General features: G+C 33.2%; 1 protein-coding gene across 1 annotated transcript; it reads left to right on the top strand.

The window, feature by feature from the left end:
- Positions 1–24: 24 nt before the first annotated feature.
- On the top strand, positions 25–18186 carry LOC110462974. The gene is made up of 20 exons (XM_021517266.1): positions 25–149; positions 971–1074; positions 1656–2249; positions 2632–2715; positions 3294–3374; positions 4084–4233; positions 4361–4450; positions 6403–6508; positions 8145–8355; positions 9309–9505; positions 10166–10318; positions 11020–11127; positions 11812–11926; positions 12381–12456; positions 13154–13273; positions 14743–14823; positions 15253–15328; positions 15885–16112; positions 16299–16391; positions 17035–18186. The coding sequence occupies exons 2-20, from the start codon at positions 982–984 to the stop codon at positions 18030–18032; spliced, it is 3654 nt and encodes a 1217-aa protein (XP_021372941.1). The 5' UTR covers positions 25–149; positions 971–981; the 3' UTR covers positions 18033–18186.
- The last annotated feature ends 628 nt before the right edge of the window (positions 18187–18814 follow it).

The raw sequence follows: 18814 nt of genomic DNA, 5'->3' as shown, positions 1-18814 counted from the left end.
GATATAAAACCACGAGTCATTATTTCACGACCGAGTGGTGTAGGCAGCTGTCGTCTGTTGAATGTAAACACATAACGTTTGCTGTTCAAAAAGGACCAGCGGTAAACATAAGAAGACTGAAAATATTTTTTAAATAATACGTGTAATTGGTAAGAAAAAAGACAGAGATTGTCGTGTATTGAACCACTTTAATTCGATCAAAAAATTTACAAATTTGATATAGGCCTAAACCAGATTTAAAAATCTTGAACAGTAAGAAAGGCGGGAAATTCGATTTTGGTATGCCTGGTTCATAAATTTATTCTGCCTAATTCTCTAGTCCATGGAATAGAGGTTATTCTTACAATAATCACCCACATTAAATCGAGAACAGTAGTAATAAAGTTCATCAAGTGACCAACATAGTGACAATTTGAAAACAGCTCAACATTAATTAAGGTTCCAGAATCTAGTCGTTAAACCTATAAGTCGGCGGCTCTGATCTCTATCAAATTTACCATCCATTACTGTGAAAGCTGTGTTAAAACTGCATAAATATACAGTATATAGAGTACAGAGAGCCAAGTTACATTTAATACTAGCCTGCCTATAATAAATAACAGTACCTGAGATTTCTTATTGACACAACAACTGAACAGATATCTAGTGTTGAAATTTTCTACATTATAAGGTAAATTTAAACATATAGTTGGAATTGCTAGTAATTTAGCTTTCAATGATTTTGTCATATTTTTATTGTACAAAAGATTACTGTCACCTTCTAGCTTCGAGTTAGGGGGAATTTCCTTTTAGCTAAATCAGTACTTGAGAAGAAGGTTGGACTGGGAAGCTTGGGGTTGCGGGTTTGATCCCTGGTGGAAGCACACCACTATCTTTCTTGGTACTACAGTATAAGCCTACAGAGTACAGAGAGCCAGCATTGCTAACCTACCCTGTCTATAATATATAACATTTTTACTTTTTTGTTTAGAACTTGAAAGAATGGAGACTTCGGAAAATGATCCAGAATTAAGTGATTTACCAGAAGTATCTGCAGAGCTTCCAGTCATCTGCCAACCCGGTGTCGATAAAGTGGTTCGTGTTTTGATACGCCCGTCAAATTTAACGAGAGTATTATGGTATGGGGCCGTCCGACCTAAACTTTTGTTTGTCCGGCCATCTCCTCCTACATTTTTCGACCGATCTCTTTGAAACTTGGTATACATTATAACCATGATATGAAATTATGTCTCCCTTAAAAGAATTTTGATTCAGCGATTTTTGCAAAAGTTATTGCCCTTTGTTCATTTCAGTATTTGATTCTTGTCCGGCAATCTCCTCCTACATTTTTTATAGCATGTCAGCTAACCACTCTTAGAATGATGCAGATCTTATTTCAATGTAAGAAAGTATATAACACTTTATGGCATTCAACGGGTGTATATTGTTCCACCACCGCGGTACTCTTGTTGTTAGTGTTACTGTGGCCAACCTTTGAAATCTTGAGTCAACTGGTTCATTGTAATCAAAATCTTCTTCATATTTTCCTATTGTCATACAAAATGGTTTTGCCATTCAACATGAATGGTTTAAAAACAATTGACTTCAATTAATTATATATATATCAAAAGTGTACATACTTTTATGTTCTTTGTTTTTTTCTTTTATAATTCAAGGAAGTAATTCATAACATGGGAGACGCTAAAGAGAACTCAGAAGAAAAAACTGAAACAACGTCACCTGTTAAAGATTCTGAAGAAAAAACTGAAACAACGTCACCTGTTAAAGATTCTGAAGAAAAAATTGAAACAACGTCATCTGTTAAAGATTCTGAAGAAAAAACTGAAACAACGTCACCTGTTAAAGATTCTGAAGAAAAAACTGAAACAACGTCGTCTGTTAAAGATTCTGAAGAAAAAACCGAAACAACGTCACCTGTTAAAGATTCTGAAGAAAAAACCGAAGCAACGTCATCTGTTAAAGATTCTGAAGAAAAAACCGAAGCAACGTCATCTGTTAAAGATTCTGAAGGAAAAACTGAAACAACGTCACCTGTTAAAGATTTTGAAGAAAAAACTGAAACAACGTCGTCTGTTAAAGATTCTGAAGAAAAAACCGAAGCAACGTCATCTGTTAAAGATTCTGAAGAAAAAACCGAAGCAACATCATCTGTTCAAGATTCAGAAACATCTAAAAGTTCAACGAGTATCAAAGTAATGAAGAAGAAAAAGGCTTCTGGATTTCAGGCTCCTACGAAGGCACCATCAATGGTATTTATTATGTAGCAATTACAATTTTTAAATTTAGAACCCCTCCACTTTTCTTAACTTGACTTGATCCAAGGGATCAAACTGAGCCTAAAGCATGGCTTCCATTGTTCTCCCTGGAGGTCTGTTTGTGATCAATTACTTCAAACAACTTCTTCTTTATGGAAATTTTCGAAATTTATGTGGAAACATTTGTAATCGATGGTCGGTTTGACAAAAATCTTAAATCTATGTAATCCATATCATATATGATTCAGTTTGATAACAGTCTGACAACAACTTATTATAAAATTTAGCACATCTGTCCTATGACAATATATCGGGATACACTCTTGGCGTATTGTGACACCCCTAGTATATAATTTTTTTCATCCCTACCCATTAGAGCAATGGTGATACAGTTGGAAAAGTAAAACCCCAGAAAACAAAAGAAACGGAACCAAAGAAGAGCATAGATCCAGTTGAACAGGTAAACATAGATTTGAAAGAATATGAGAAAGATATTAAAATTCATGATCGATCATCACTTTAAATTTATTGCTTTATGATAGAGTAATTTTCTATCTAATTTTCTAAAATAAAAATTAAAAAGATGAATATAATAAAGAAACCTTGGAATCCAGCCCATATAGCTAAATATTGCAAATTAAATACATGTTTTTCTTTTGAATTTAAATAATGTTAACACTCAATGACTGCGAAAATTTGACAGCATCTGCAATTGTGTGTACATCAATGTTTTTTCTGAAATATGCTTAGTATGATTATAATAATGAAATACAACTCTGAACTGAGTACAATAAAAAAAAGAAAAACTCCAAAAAATTCAATTGGCAGTGGAGTTGAAAATTGACTTGATAAATATGTAGTCAGGGAGAAATTATTTCAGAGGTTCAGATAATAATATTCACAACAATTTTTTTGATTTAGCAATTAATTTTGGATTGTGAAATTAATGCAGGAATATTTGAAATTGAAAAATTTAATATGAATTATGCAAAATGCAACATGTTAATTTTGATTGTGAATTTATTCTTGTATTAATAGGGATTGAATGATGACATGAAGAAAAACAAGAATGAAAAATCAGAGAAGAAAAAGAAGCCAAAAAAATCCAAAGATACAAAGGTTTTAAAGCCATTTCTATTATTTATTCAAATAAATAAACATATAAAGAACCATAATGCCTAGGGTAATGATATAAAGTTTACTGGGATGAAGGACTGTCAAGTTTTTTTCAAAATAGATGACATTGTTATACTTCTTTGTAGATGTAAAAAATGAAATTTAGACAAGATCTGGTATGGGGAGCGTATGTCCACACTTTGATTTCTACAAAATAAGATAATTGCTTTAAGATTATTATGTGTTGATGAAACTTTGGTTAAGCATATACATTATACAAAAGCTTAGGCTTAAGCGTAATAACGGGGAAAAACAAATATAAATGGATTCTGGTTCTGATGGAACTATATACAATGACAAAAACTAAGTTATAATTTGAGCAAAATCTGGTTGTAATTAAGTACATTTTAAAAGATGAATTGAAATGTGGGCAAAGGGAGGCTATTCTAATACAGTTAAAGATTTTTTTATGATTCTTGAGGCTTATTTACTCTTTCACCGGCTAGTAAAGTACAAAGTGTTTTCCCCTTTAACCACATACAAGAAATGATTTAATTTTCTTCTGTAATGGAGTACAAATGAAGGTTCTTCTTGTTTTATTTCACCATTACATTATATATGTCACTTTGTTATGGGATGCATGGCATATATGACAGGCATATATTGTTCTGCCCCTGTAGTACTTTATGTATCTTTGTATCTTATTTCACAGGAAAGCGTTGGATCAAAGGAAGTGAAGCCAAAAGAGACCAAGAAATCAATTAAAAAACAAAGTAATGATGTGGATAAAGAAAAAGATTCTGTGAAACCAAAAAATACCAAGAAATCAAGTATGACTGGTGGGGCTGAGGTTCTTCCTGCCGTAAGTCATAGAAAAATAACTGATTTTCATTGTCCCTTCTGATAGATCATGATGCTTGTACATCTGTTAATTTTCTGTTTCAAAACACTTTGTGACTTAATTGCAATGTTATTTTCATTTTATTTAGGATGATTCAGTTCAGACACCCATCTCATCTGAATGCAATAAAGAGGAAAATACGACAAAAAGTAAAAAGGCAAAACTGAAGGAAACTGAGGTAAAAACACATATTATATATTAAACAAAAAATCTTCTTATCCTGACTGACACTTTCGTACCTTTCATTATATATCATTCCTGTTATGTTCAGAATTGTCAGAACCTTACCAAGTGTCTCTAGTTCACTGCAGTAGTAATATTATATATTTCAAGGTTGAAGCAACTCTTCAAAGTTCGTCTTTAAGACAGTAAGATACTATGAATTATTGCACAAAAATGTATTACAAAGAAATTTGGGAGTCCTCCTTAAAACCTTGACGACCTGATGAGCAGTCAAAGCCTCACAAGCAAGTGAAAGTCCATGTAGCAAAGTTTTAATAATAATAAAAAACCAACATTTTATTGAATATTCCTCGGGCAACCTTTCTGAAAAAAGAAAAACCTGCAGTGCCAGAAATTGTAGCTGAAACCTCTTAGTTTCCAAAAATCAGGCATAAATAGCATAGCTGGGGTCAGGTGGGTCACTATGAACAGAAATTCAGGGGATCAGTTGGTCCCTCCTGAATTTTAGGAGCCTTCTGGCCCCCAGTCCTAAGTAGGTATTGAAGTCGAAGAAGATTTTTGAATAGATGTAGAATTCACCATTAAACCAAATTGATCATTTGTTATCATAGATACTGATTGATATTGACTGTTTAATAAGAACTGATGTTAAAAAATCCCTGTGACGTCATTCATTGTGAACACTTAATGAAGTCCAGTTGGATATTTGACTATCCAACAATATTATTGTTGGATAGTCAAATATCCAACTGAAAAAAAACTGGAAAGTAAGGAAAATGAGAACAAGGAAAACCAAATCAAATAGAAACACTAATTAATTTTGATATTTTAGTAATAGCACTAGGAAATATTTTGTCATATTCAAGGTCACAGGGGTCAAATTTGTTAAAACCTTTTAAACGACTTCTTCTGATTAACCAAAAGGCCCAGAAGCATGATATCTGGCTAATAAGTTTTTAGAATGACGCCTGACAAGGTTTGCGAAAAGAAATGACCCTGACCCATATTCAAGGTCACAGGGGTCAAATTTGTTAAAACCTTTAAACGTCTTCTGAATAAACAAAAGGCCAAGAAGCGTGATATTTGGTCGGTAGATTCCTAGGATAAAGCCTGACAAAATAAGTGAAAAGAAATGACCTTTGCCTATATTCAAGGTCACAGGGGTCAAATATGTTGAACACTTTAAACAACTTCTTCTGAATAACCAAGATACCCAGGCTGATAATATTTGGACTGTAGCATGCTGGAATAAAGAGCTATCAAGTTTCTTCAAATGAATGACCTTTGTCCATTTTCAAGGTCACAGGGGTCAAATATGTTTAAACTATTAAACAACTTCCTCTAAATAACCAAGAGGCCCAGGATGATGATATTTGGCCATTAGCATGCTGGGATAAAGTGCTACAAAGTTTGTTCAAATGAATGACCTTCACCCATATTCAAGGTCAAAGGGGGAGGGGGAGGGGGGTATTTGTCTTAAAAACTTCTGAATAACTTAAGGTTCCAGGGTGATCAATTGTTCATGTGAATGACCTTGACATATTTTCAAGGTCACATCTGGTCCACAGTACATAAATCTTTAAAAGTCACCTCAATAAACAAAAGGTATAGGGCCATTAGGGTGATGTTTGACAAGTTGCATACTGTGAGGAAGGCTATAGATTTTGTTCAAATTAAAGTCCATGTTTGACTTTCAAGGTCACAGGGGTCAGTTTTAATCATTTAACAGGTGCTTTGCTTTTGAATGACTTAAGTCAAGACACTGATGTTTTGCTTTTAGCTTTATTTTAGTCCACTCTTAAGGTTACAATTGTGAGATTAATACCAGGTTCCAGGCCATTTGCCAAAATGGGAGGGGGCTTATTTTCTGTCAAATACGTTAAATGCAGAACATCTGTTTTCGGAACTTGCATTGTCTCGTTTTCAGATTTTTTTAATTCTTTTTAGAAAAAAGAAAAAGCTAGTGAACCAGTCAAAACCTTGTCTGCTGAAGAGTGGGAGCAGGTGTTCCAGTCCGCTATCGACAGAGTCATGAACACACCATTAGACCAATGTAACTTTAAATCTGCCTGCATTTGCATTGACACCATGCATCCTCATATCAAACCGAAGCAAACGTTGCAGGGAACACAAAATATTTGACATATAGTCCAATGCTCATTTTATTTTATATGTTATCTGCCTTAAAGGACAAATTGCTTTTGAAATGGCACTGATCTATTTCTGTTCAGTTTGATGAATTTCCACAAGTGTGGTTTCAGAACTTATTACCAATGATTATCTGCTTTTTGCCATACATTCTGGGAAGAAGAGATCAAATGGGTCCTTTTGCAGACAGAACAGTTTAAAACTAGTGAGGTCATTTCAAAATGTTATGCTTCAAAATGATAAAGGGATGGCATAAATGCATATTCAGGCATGCAATACATTTATTAAAGAGTTTATTAATGTAAGTTTTTGAAAATTAGAAAACTTGAATAGAAATTCAAGTTCAACAACACTGATATATTTATTTACTGATCTTGAGTCATGTCTTCTGTTATGTAAATTCTTTATAAAACTTGATTTAAACATTTTCAAGGATTTAATACCCCACTTGGATGTAGTGAGGGTAGCTTGACATTTGTATGGACATCAAACTTGGGATTTTGGTTGTGTAGCCTACTAAAAAAGGTTATTGTGACCACCTTTGGTCTCGGATCTGGAAATATATCTATTGTACATATATTTATTGGATTGATTTCTCAAGCAAGTCTTGGCCACTGTTTTATGATCACTGGTAAACTTGAGTTATTTTACAATAATTATGACACTTATTTTACAATTATATAGTAAGTTTTTAAAACTTATATTGATCACTTGAGCTACTGCTGCATGGCCTGGATGGTAGCATGCATAAGAACTTCAGACTTGGTATGCAAGTACATAATAAGAATATGCTGTGATGCATATTACAAAAATAAGGTCATAAAACCTCTTCCGACCTTTCGACCTTTTATCTCTGATGTGGAATTATAGGTTTCCAGAGCATATATCTCTGCCTCTGTTTCATGATATTGACATCACATTGGTTCATCTTGGGAAGGTTCTGTCGCATACCAATATGGTAACGTTACAACCTCTATTGGACCTTTTGACATCAAAATACCAAAATACATGTTTCTGGGTCAAATATCACACCCAAAAGTTCATGCAGAGAGACCACGATATGTATGTATATCATGGTCAACCTGTGTGTCACATACCAACTGAATTCACCTCTGGTCAATATTGTTTCATAAAAAAATGGTGTGCTTCAGTATACACCAAGCCCTCGCTTTGGATAAATCTTAAATGTAGCTAAGATCATGTAATACTGTGTCCATAGTGTGTCAAGGATTCAGTAACTTTTCCCCCAGGCTGTTTTACTCTGTCATTAATATAAACCTGCCCTTTTCGGTTATTTACTCATTGCCCTTCTTAATTATTTGACTTGAAGAAAAGGAAACATTCTCTTCATTTTGGGAAACTGTAGTTCTGAGTAATTTTTGATTAAGCAATCAACAAAAAAAAATATTTTGTGTATTTTTTGATTTGCCTTTTTTGTTCCTCTTCACAGTACAAAAATTCTCAAATTCTTGAAAACAGAAAAATCTTTGGCATTCTTTGCTATTTCTTAGATGCATGTTTATTTTATGTTTCTCCTACAGTACTTTCAACAGATGAAGAGTTGGTGCAAAATACAACCACACAGAATGAGGATGAGGATGAAAATAAAGATGTCATTTTGGAAGATAGTTCTCAGAATGCCAGTGGTTTGACAGTTGATATACCAAATGACAAACTGGAGATTGAAGTCCCTGAACAGATTCAGGAGAATTCCAGGAATCACGATTTCCCTTTAGAGAATGAACACATACAGTAAGAAAGTTTGATACCCAATTTTTGTGGGGTGTGTACCACCTTTGATTGCAATAGAACCAGTCTCAAGAAGCTGTAATTTTTTTATATTTACTCTGTCTTTTGATCAGCCAGGACATTTTTGTCCAATTCTCAGTCCCATCAGATCAAGTTTTACTAATAGTTTCATGTACAAAGTGATGTTGGATAGATATTATCTATAGTCTTCAGATTTAAATTCTTTTAACTATTGTTAATTTTGACAAAAAATAGCTTTTCAGCTAATACAATCTTTTTTGTATATCATTTCCAAAAAATGACTGTAATATACCTGTTTAAGTAATGTGCATATAACATTTTCCAGTCCATTTTATTGACATAAAAAAGTACTGACAACAAGTAACATTAAACAGTTTCATTCTTTTTCAACATTTGAGAGATCTTGAACTTAAAAGAAAGCAGTTTTAGATGAACTTTTAGCTTTGTGTTCAACCTCTATATGACTAGTATTAATATTTGACACCATTTCATCTCGTTATAGGAAAAGCTCTGCAATATTCTGATAATTAAGAGTAAGAAAATTTTAAGGTGACCCCTAAGGTTCAGTAAAAACATTTCGTCACGTACGATCGAAGAGCACCGCCGGAATTCAGCAAGGATTTTGGCTGCATGCTTAAATGAAATAAATAAATAAAAAGTGATTGGTCCACTAAAAGAAAGTCGCGTTAGTTACATTTTATTTTATTAAACTATCTTCTTTGTACTACCATATCACTTGGACATTAAAATACGGTAATTTCTGGGTTTTGACACCTGAAAAGGTAAAAAAAACACGTATTTTCTTTATGTCATGTTCCGGTTAATATCATATTTTCATCTAACAAATCAGAAGTGATAATAAGCGAAATCTAATGTAGTAACATTAATATGACATTAAAGCAACATGACATTTAGTGGGATTCACTATATTGTAGAATGGTTGAGTGTGCACAAGTGCAGGAACTAAACGAGAACACACCCGAGGGAAGTGAATTGGAATTCAATGGCGAAGAGGACAAAAAACAACAACACACACCGGTTGTCCTTGTGAAGAAGGCTATGAAGAAAGCTGATAGAAACAGTGCTGCCAAAGTGCTTGCACCCAGACAATTACACTTTCCAAAACCCATCGGTAAGAACACAATTACAAAAGCGCTATGTAAATTTCAATTTTCCCTTTAAGTAGTTTCTTTTGGTTTCATTTTCTTGAACAGGTTTACTAGAATACTTTTTTCAAAATAATTTTACTAGAAGGTCAGGAAGGAAGTTAATAGTCAGGCATGGCTGCTTGAGAAATCCAGTTTCTATCAACTTTTTGTTTTATTACGTCAGTTCATTGTAATTTTTGTTATTTGATGGTTGGTCATGGGATCTTTGACAATTCATAAATGTCCTATACCTTCTAATAGATCTTTAAATATTTTGAATTTGTCAAATGAATCATAAAAGTTAAAGAAAAACTTGTGTATTATACAATTGCATCTTTTATGATCCCGCCAAACAATGTACCTAATTTTTCACAGAATATTTTCATTTTAAAGTTTGTAAAAAAATATAAAAAATAAACCTGTTTCCTTTTAGATGAGATCTTATGAGCATATTTTTTCTGAATTTGACCCCAATCTAAAAATTAGATAAAAAAGAAAAGAAAAATAATCCATAAAGAAATTGTTTACTTGCAGGATAAATGCTTTTATTTCATATTTTTTTTTATGGATGGTTTATGATATTAAGTAGTTATACATATTTAATGTGCAATAGTGATCAAACATTTTTATTAATGACTATCAAGAAATCAAAAAGGGAAAAAAGAAAATGATGGATGTGGTGAAGAAGAAGAAAGGAAAGAGAACAGAATTTGCAGAAAATGTAAATGACATTGTCAAAGATCAGCCTGGAATAAGTAAAAAGCAGTTGATGATGGAGAGAGAAATTCAAGAAACAGGTAACTCAAAACACTTAACAACTCAAATGATAAAAGACTCTGTAATGAGTATTAATCAGTGTGGTTAAAGACCCCACCACCTATGAAATCTAAAATGTGATTTAATATAAGAAAAGGTAGGCAGACCTGGTTTTAACCGCACCACCCATAATATATTAATACAGGTGCCTCCCACCTCCCCCGTACAATTGATTATGGAATAACCCTCCGTAAATATCAGGGCATATTGTCATATACTCAGTTACCAAATATGGAAAAGTGAATTATTAAAACCATAGTTAAGATGCTGTAGGAATACCACAATTCAATCAGTTGAAATTGCCTAAGGTAATGGTACAAAAATGTTACAGTATTAAATACTTGTGCATAAGTTCAGGACAATATACTGTATCTTCTTTTTATTCAGTGTTTCAATGCAACATTTTATTAGGACAAAAAACAAAATCACTTGTGTTTCCACTATCGTCTTCAAAAAAATAGGGTAGATAAGTAGGCATTTATTTTTTATTTGGAAAATATTTTTGCATTGCATATATAAAGCAGGAGTTCTGACTTTAAAAGTGCATATCACCAAATGCCAATGAAAAATTTAGGGTAGGCACACAAATCTAGGGTAAGCAGGGTTAGCAGAAACAATCAAGAGATTTGTACACTCGTGATATCTGAAGTGCTGTAAGGTAATGGATTATAATTGTCTTCAGGAACCTGGGTACAATGCTCCAATACAGCCTGTCAAAAGTGGAGATTTCTACAAGACATCAATGATCCTACTGAAATTGATGATAAATGGATTTGTGAAATGAACAAAGGTATGTACCTATAGCTTCTTTATTCATATCCCAGCATAAGTGCCCTAGCTAGCTTCCCCACAAATAAATGTTATTTTACCCAGACACTTGCCCCATTTGTGAGCCTCCTTTATCTGTAACTTGTCAACAAGATCTATTCGTCTAGCATTATAATTTATAAATACCGAATTTCTAAATAACAATATGTTCATGTATTATACATGTAGAGTGTTATACATATTGATTAATGATTTCATACATGTTACGCCTTGATCTTGGCTCCATTAGTCTGAAAAAGTTGCAGTTCAGTCACCGGCCCCTGGTTATGAATTACAACATTGGCAATTTTACTTGTAAATCCAGAAACTTGTGTTACAGAACTGGGATAGTTTTACTAGAGATGGAAATCAGGTCACGGATGATACATCCATATGTCCTTGAAATTGATTAATCCAGATTTTTTATGGGAACCTTAGTACTGCCCAGATTAATGAGATATTCAAAGACACAGAAAACAAATTTTGCTATTAACAGGTAATTCTTTAGGTTACATCTATACATATTGTGTTGGGAAGGGCAGAGGTGTGATAATCAACTGGCATGCCTGACAAGGAAGCAACCAAATGTCAGACTTGGTCAGAAGCAAAACTTTCAAACTTTCCCAGCCAAAGTACATAGCTTGCTCATTTATATTTTTCTTTTTAGACACATCCTATGACAGCTGTGAGAAGAGAGAGCAGGATTATGATGAATCTGATCATATCTTCACCAGATATTCCGAGGGCAGCATTGTGTGGGCCAGGATGGTCGGTTATCCATGGTACAGTTTACACATTTCCATTTTTAATTTTCAGCCCACCTGGTTTGAACTTCGACGAGCTCATAGCATATTTTAATTGGCATTTATCTGTCTGTCCAGAACAAGTTCTTCAAATGACATCTTTTTCTGAGTGGCTAAACTGAAGAAATTTGGCCAGATTGGCTCTAAACAACTCTTTCACAGGAATTGTGTACTGGAAACATTCTCAATCATACATCACAGGTGCCATTGGCAGATTGCAGCCTTAATTAACTGTCAATGTCCATAGATTGTGTTGCCTTATAAGGACATTTGTCATAAGTGTATACATTTGTAACAAAATCACTGAGACATATTAATGCACAGATCATCTTTTGAAATTCTATAAGGTATGAAAATTAAATTACACACAGCATATAATACTCTTTATTCTTTATGCTCTTTCCAATTTATTTTTTTATGAATTATTGGACAGGTGGCCAGCTATGGTTGAGATTGATCCTGACACAGAAACCTTCTTTGAACTTGTATCAGAAAACAGCATGTTTCCAGTAAGTGTTATTAAATATAATCATCTACACTGGCACCATGACATTTTCTCCCTATAACTCTTAGTTTTACATAAATTATTTTTAGATATGCCTCTGTGTATTTCTAACTGAGATTTCAATTTTCTCAACTCATACGCAGGGAAAATCCTGGAATTTGAGAGCAGTGGGTCATTTACAGCAATTTCTAGTCAATATCAAAATTAAGAAGGGCCGTCTTATGTAAAATTAAAAGAAAGTTGGTACATGTAGTGGTCAATTTCAGTTTTGAGGGGTCAATGGCCCCATGGCCTCCTCCAGGATGATCCCTGATACGTTGCAATTCTGAAACACAAGGAAGTCCATGTGCACTAAAAAATGACAAAGTTTTCACATCAAAATATATATAGTCAGTTTTGTGTTTCATGAATCCTACTTTTATTTCTGATAAAATATTTAAACAGTTAGTAACAAGCATGTCACGTGAGAGCCTTTCGCTAAAACATTAATTAAGAACCCTGGGAAATGATGTAACAAAAACTAAAAGGTTTGATGATACAGTACTGATGTGTAGTAATATCAAAGGTATTTATTTCAGTTGATCTAACAAATAAAACTTTATCTTATTTCTAATTTCTAGGAACCATGATGATGTTATTTAAAATAAATTTTCTAAACAGAAATTGTAATATATGTACACTGTATTATGTGTTGTCCCCAGAGTCACTACCATGTAGTATACTTGGACAACAAAGTATCCCGAGCTTGGGTGAAGGCCTCGGCAATGCTGCCTTTCCACCACGGAGGTGAGGACTTGAACAAAGGCCTCTATTTGACAAAGGTAGGTTTATCATAAATTAATTATATCTTCTATGCTTCAATTATTTCTACCATTTTTCAGTAAATTGGACAATTTTAAGTTGAACACAATGTGTTTCTGTGTTGGTCATTATATTGAACAATATTAACACCAACACTCATTGTCAAAGTATATACATGTAGTGGGCAAATTTACCTCTTTACAACTGTCTAGTATAGTTGGACCTTTTTACTATAATTTCCTTGTCCAGCAAATATACCATTTTTTATGACCCTGCCAGGGGCATTCATGTCTTTCAGGCATTTTCTAGTTTCAACTTTATAACACTGTTTCTCATTGTACTTTATAGTGGGTAGATTGAACTCTATTTAATCTGTTTCTCATTGCACTTTATAGCAGGTAGATTGAACACCATCTATTGTTTCTCATTGCACTTTATAGTGGGTAGATTGAACTCTATTTATGCTGTTTCTCATTGCACTTTATAGTGGGTAGATTGAAATCTATTTATTCTGTTTCTCATTGCACTTTATAGTGGGTAGATTGAACACCATTTATTTTGTTTCTCATGGCAATTTATAGTGGGTAGATTGAACACCATCTATTCTGTTTCTCATTGCACTTTATAATGGGTAGATTGAACTCTATTTTGTTTCTCATGGCCCTTTATTCTGTTTCTCATTGCACTTTATAGTAGGTAGATTGAACACCATTTATTTTGTTTCTCATTGCACTTTATAGTGGGTAGATTGAACTCTATTTATGCTGTTTCTCATTGCACTTAATAGTGGGTAGATTGAACACCATTTATTCTGTTTCTCATTGCATTTTATATTGGGATAGATTGAACACCATTTATTCTGTTTCTCATTGCACTTTATAGTGGGTAGATTGAACACCATTTATTTTGTTTCTCATGGCAATTTATAGTGGGTAGATTGAACACCATCTATTCTGTTTCTCATTGCACTTTATAATGGGTAGATTGAACTCTATTTTGTTTCTCATGGCCCTTTATTCTGTTTCTCATTGCACTTTATAGTAGGTAGATTGAACACCATTTATTTTGTTTCTCATTGCACTTTATAGTGGGTAGATTGAACTCTATTTATTTTATTTCTCTAATGCTGTGTAATGAACAGTTGTAGCAATGTGTAGTTCCCCATTGTCTAGTACATGTTATTGTGGACAATTTAACACCATGTGTTTCTTTATTTCATTTCACAATTTTAACACTATTTCCTGCATGTTCAATATAGTGAACATGTTTTGCATTGCTGGTATCTTTTTGTCCAGTATAGTTGATAACAAATAGATATGAACCCTTGTATTTCCCCTATGTACAGTTTACTTGACAAATTGTTGGTAACAGTTTGATTGCCCAAGAAAAAAACGCTGACTTAAGTTATATAAGAAACATAATGATTGATATATATATATATATACATATATGTTTTTTTCGTTATGTATGTAAATTTATAATTTTTCAGAAATCCAAAGGACCAAATTTTAAGAAAGAAGTTGAAGCTGCAACACAAAATGCATTAGCTGCCCTTGAACTACCTACAAAGGTCAGGCAAATATCTAAAGTTTTCCTTTCAGCATTTTTGAATAAACCGTGGATGTACTTGTATATTAAGTACAACCTTAATTTTGATCTAAGTTATCTGATCTAATAGCCCAATTATAAATTAATGTACTGACTTAGCTTTTGAGGAAATGTTATAAAAAAAACCCACATTACTTTCTATTTCACTATGTATGACAATGACTAGTTATTGCAGCAGAGATACAAATAGCGTGAAAGGAACTAAACTAATACTGCTAAACAAAACTTGAATGTTCTCAACTGCAATAAAACATGAATATTTTAAGGAATTTTGTGCTATCATTGTACGGGAATTTGAAGTGATTTATTTTGTCAAAGGCTTTTACCAGGTGGTACTTGAAAAAATTTTCCTATGCACAATTTTTTGATAAATATTTACATTTTTTTTCAGGAGAGACTGAAACAGTTTAGCTTCAGTGCTCAATTTAAAGGCAAATGGGCTGAGGATGAAACAAAATCTAGGAAAAGTAAGAGCACAAAAATAAACTTGGGGGGGGGGGGGGGGGCAGTTTACAAAAGCGGTTTATTGCTGAAGATTAAATAATTCAAATAAGATAGAAATGTTACTTGACAGACATATATTCATTATGTGAAAGTATAGATAGATTGTTTATTTGAAATTGGGAACTGTTAATTTTATTATCTGCTTACCTCCCTTTACACTGTTGATAAATGATGAAACATGAAGCCAGCACTGACAGCTGATGGAAATGATAGCTGGATAAGAAATATAAAAACATTTACTATGCAGTTATAACTATATAACCGCGTTTATTTCCTTTAGTTGAATATTTAAAGGATAGACTCATGTTTAATTTAAGACATACAAGAGACATACAAGAAATTGATTGACATTTAACTAAAAGTGATTATCTTTAGCTGTTATTGTTGTTTCAATTTTCATTATTTAACATGTCACTAGATAAATTAAACAGCTGATGATTGCAAGTAATTTTTTTTTTTTTTTTTTTTTTTTTAAATACTTAAATTAAATGAGATGGCATTGCCGTTTTACTTTGACAGTAAAGAAGCATTGTAGAGTGAAGTTGACACCAAAGAAAAGCAAGAAGAAGGTGAAGAAACCAAAGGACCACACCAGCGAAAACAATGCCGAGCACCAGGACCTGACCATGTATATGTTGGACTCGGCCACTGTCGATGAGATGCTTTCTGACCAACCAGACTCGATCCTGAAGGGAATAGAAGATGTCTTGGATTCTCTTGGAAGCCAGATTTTGAGTGATGACAATGGTAAATTCATATGATTATATGGCTTCAAATTATGAGAGAAATTGCAAATGCTTTTTGGAAAAGGTGGCTTAAAGTTTTTAAGGTTGCTTCCAAAAGGCAGGTGAACCTATATGTCATGATGAATTGTTTCTTAAACCGTCAACTAAATGTATTTTTGTTACCCTATTACTTGGGGGCTGTTTTCAGATGAAGACTACCTTCCTACAAATACTGAATGTGAGATGTTCACAGGACCCACAGAAAGCAGGAAGGATGTTTCTCCAATAAAAAAACCTAAAGGTATATTACATGATATCATGTAGGATATTTGAAATTGATGAACTTTGTCCATTTTCCACACTCTAAAATATTGTTCACACGATAGGTTTGGTGGGTAGATCAAAAATGATTTATATATTTTTCAGACCTGAGTGAAGTACTCTTTCACTTAAATACAAGAAGGTGCAATTTAGCTTCAGATCTGTAGTTCAGCGCCAAGGATTAGAATTTAAATGAAGAAGAAAATAAAGATAACATCAAACCTATAAATGTCAAATTAGTGAATTAATATCACGAACAAATTGCTGCAAAGTGTAAACTTTTGCATTGTAGAACTTTTTAATCACTTTAGGTTCACCAAACCAGTGTTAAAATAAGCATGTAAATACATTTAGACATACTATCAATTCCATTCCATTTGATTGTTATCAAATTTTTTTTACATCACAATTGTAATTTAAAGAGTAAAAATGTGATTTCCACACTTTAAATATTTGTTTTTTGCAGTATACAGGATTATTGAATATTTAGTTCAAAACAAAGTTGAAGGTTTCATTCTGCATTTGAATTGCTTCACAGCTATAGTTTGAGAGAGTAGCCCAATTAAAATTTTATTGTTCATCATTCAGATATAATTGTTTTATGTTAACACATACATTAACAGGTACAAAAAGGAAAAACATGAGCAAGGAAGGAGAAAAAACTGTCTCAAAGAAATCTAAACAACAGAAACTTGAGGGTGTGCCTGGAAAAGCATCAGAGAATAACAAGAAGAAAAGAGTGAAGAAAATCAAGGAACAAGCAGTGCAAAAAGCTTACAAAACTACTTTTTCTGTGGGAACATTGGTAGAATTAGCAGAAAATAAAGTTTGCAACGTTTCAAAAAGTGACACTTGTGTCAAAAAAGAAGTTTCAACTGAAGAAAAATTTGCTACATCCACAACTACAACAATGAAGTTTGACAGTGATATTTTTACTATGGAACTAGGCGATGAAGAATGTGAAAATCATCCTAAGCAAGGAAAGAAAAACAAAAAATGTGAGGCAAGCAGTCCCCCTATCACGCCAGAGAGAAAAAGGAAAACGAATCCAATAACAAAACCAGAAAAGAAGAAATCGAAAAAAAATCTGTTTGCAGTTCCAGAGACATCTTCTAATGAGAAAGCATCAGATGACCACTCACAAAACAGTTCCGACAAAAATGTTCCTCCCAAGAAATCCATGGCACAGAATGTCTCTTCCCCAGTTCAGGAGAGGAACTTGATCAGAGCATCAGAAACAACACCGCTGAAAAATGTTGAAGAGTGCACCGTTTGTGATACTAAAGTTGTACCCAAAAATCTGCACACGTCACCAAGAAAAAAAACATGTCCGAAAAAAGTTTCATTTTCAGCACCTGCTACAGTGACCATGGAATCAAAAGTGACGGTGGCACCTGTGAACAGTGAAATTCATCTTGTACCCTGTAATGATGAACAGACAGTGCCAGAGATGCACACACAAGAATCTGATGAAGATGATGGATTCTCATTGGATCTTCTTGTGAGTGATCAAAAGCCTGAAATACAAGAAGTAAGAATAACATCTGTATCTACCTTGCCTGCTGCAGTCGACACTGAAGATGCGTACGACTCGGATCCCTTTGATTTGATGGAGGAATGACTGATATCACATGTCACTGGAATTGAACATTGAAATTTTGTTTTTTAGAGACTGTCAATATACATATTGAAGTTCAGAGAAGATTTAAAATTTTGTTAGTAATGGGCTTATAGACACAATAACCTTGTAAATAAATTGTGTGGTTAAGGAGAAAAAAAACACCTGCTTCATGATTCATTTCAATATATATGTTGGGAAAAGAAAATTGATGCAGTATGTTGATATCAATTTGAAATCATTAACGTTATTCTGATATTCAGAAAGTAGTTTTTCTTTATTAAAAATTGTTGGGGGAAATGTTGGAAAAGAGCGAGATATTTATTTGTTTTGTTGATAATTTTATTTATTGTTATCCAGATTCAGATATTTAAAGAATCATTTTGTTGTGATGAAATGTGTAGCCAGAGAAACATACTAAAAACAACTTAATCTTTACAACTTGGATTATTTTTTTACATTTTACTGTCCTCTTAATAGACAAGAAACACTATTTATATATGCTTTTAAAATATGAAATAGGGGACATTGGTAGATTTTGCCACAACATTTCACCTCCAAGGGAAAAAGAATGGTTGGTAAGTTGCAAAAAGCACGTTATTGTAAAAGAATCATTTGATCTTCTTGATAGGTTTAATGCAACATGGTATTGCCTATGAATACCACAAGAAACTGTGCATGCATGTTCCAAGAAACCTTTGGTTAAAGAGAAAAATATTGCCAGTTATTTGTCAGTTGTCAATCCAATCGATAGATACAAAGTCATTGGCAAATATGATTTTAAA

This window comes from Mizuhopecten yessoensis, unplaced genomic scaffold (assembly GCF_002113885.1).
Source record: "Mizuhopecten yessoensis strain PY_sf001 unplaced genomic scaffold, ASM211388v2 scaffold10847, whole genome shotgun sequence".
Classification (NCBI taxonomy): Eukaryota; Metazoa; Mollusca; class Bivalvia; order Pectinida; family Pectinidae; genus Mizuhopecten; species Mizuhopecten yessoensis.
This window is presented reverse-complemented; position numbering and strand designations above follow the sequence as displayed.

Coding starts and splice junctions, on each gene's coding strand:
- LOC110462974 (XM_021517266.1), top strand. CDS start 982: ATGGAGACTTCGGAAAATGATCCAGAATTAAGTGATTTACCAGAAGTA. Junction 11,128..11,811: donor GATTTGTGAAATGAACAAAG/GTATGTACCTAT, acceptor TTTTCTTTTTAG/ACACATCCTATGACAGCTGT. Junction 16,113..16,298: donor GATTTTGAGTGATGACAATG/GTAAATTCATAT, acceptor GGCTGTTTTCAG/ATGAAGACTACCTTCCTACA.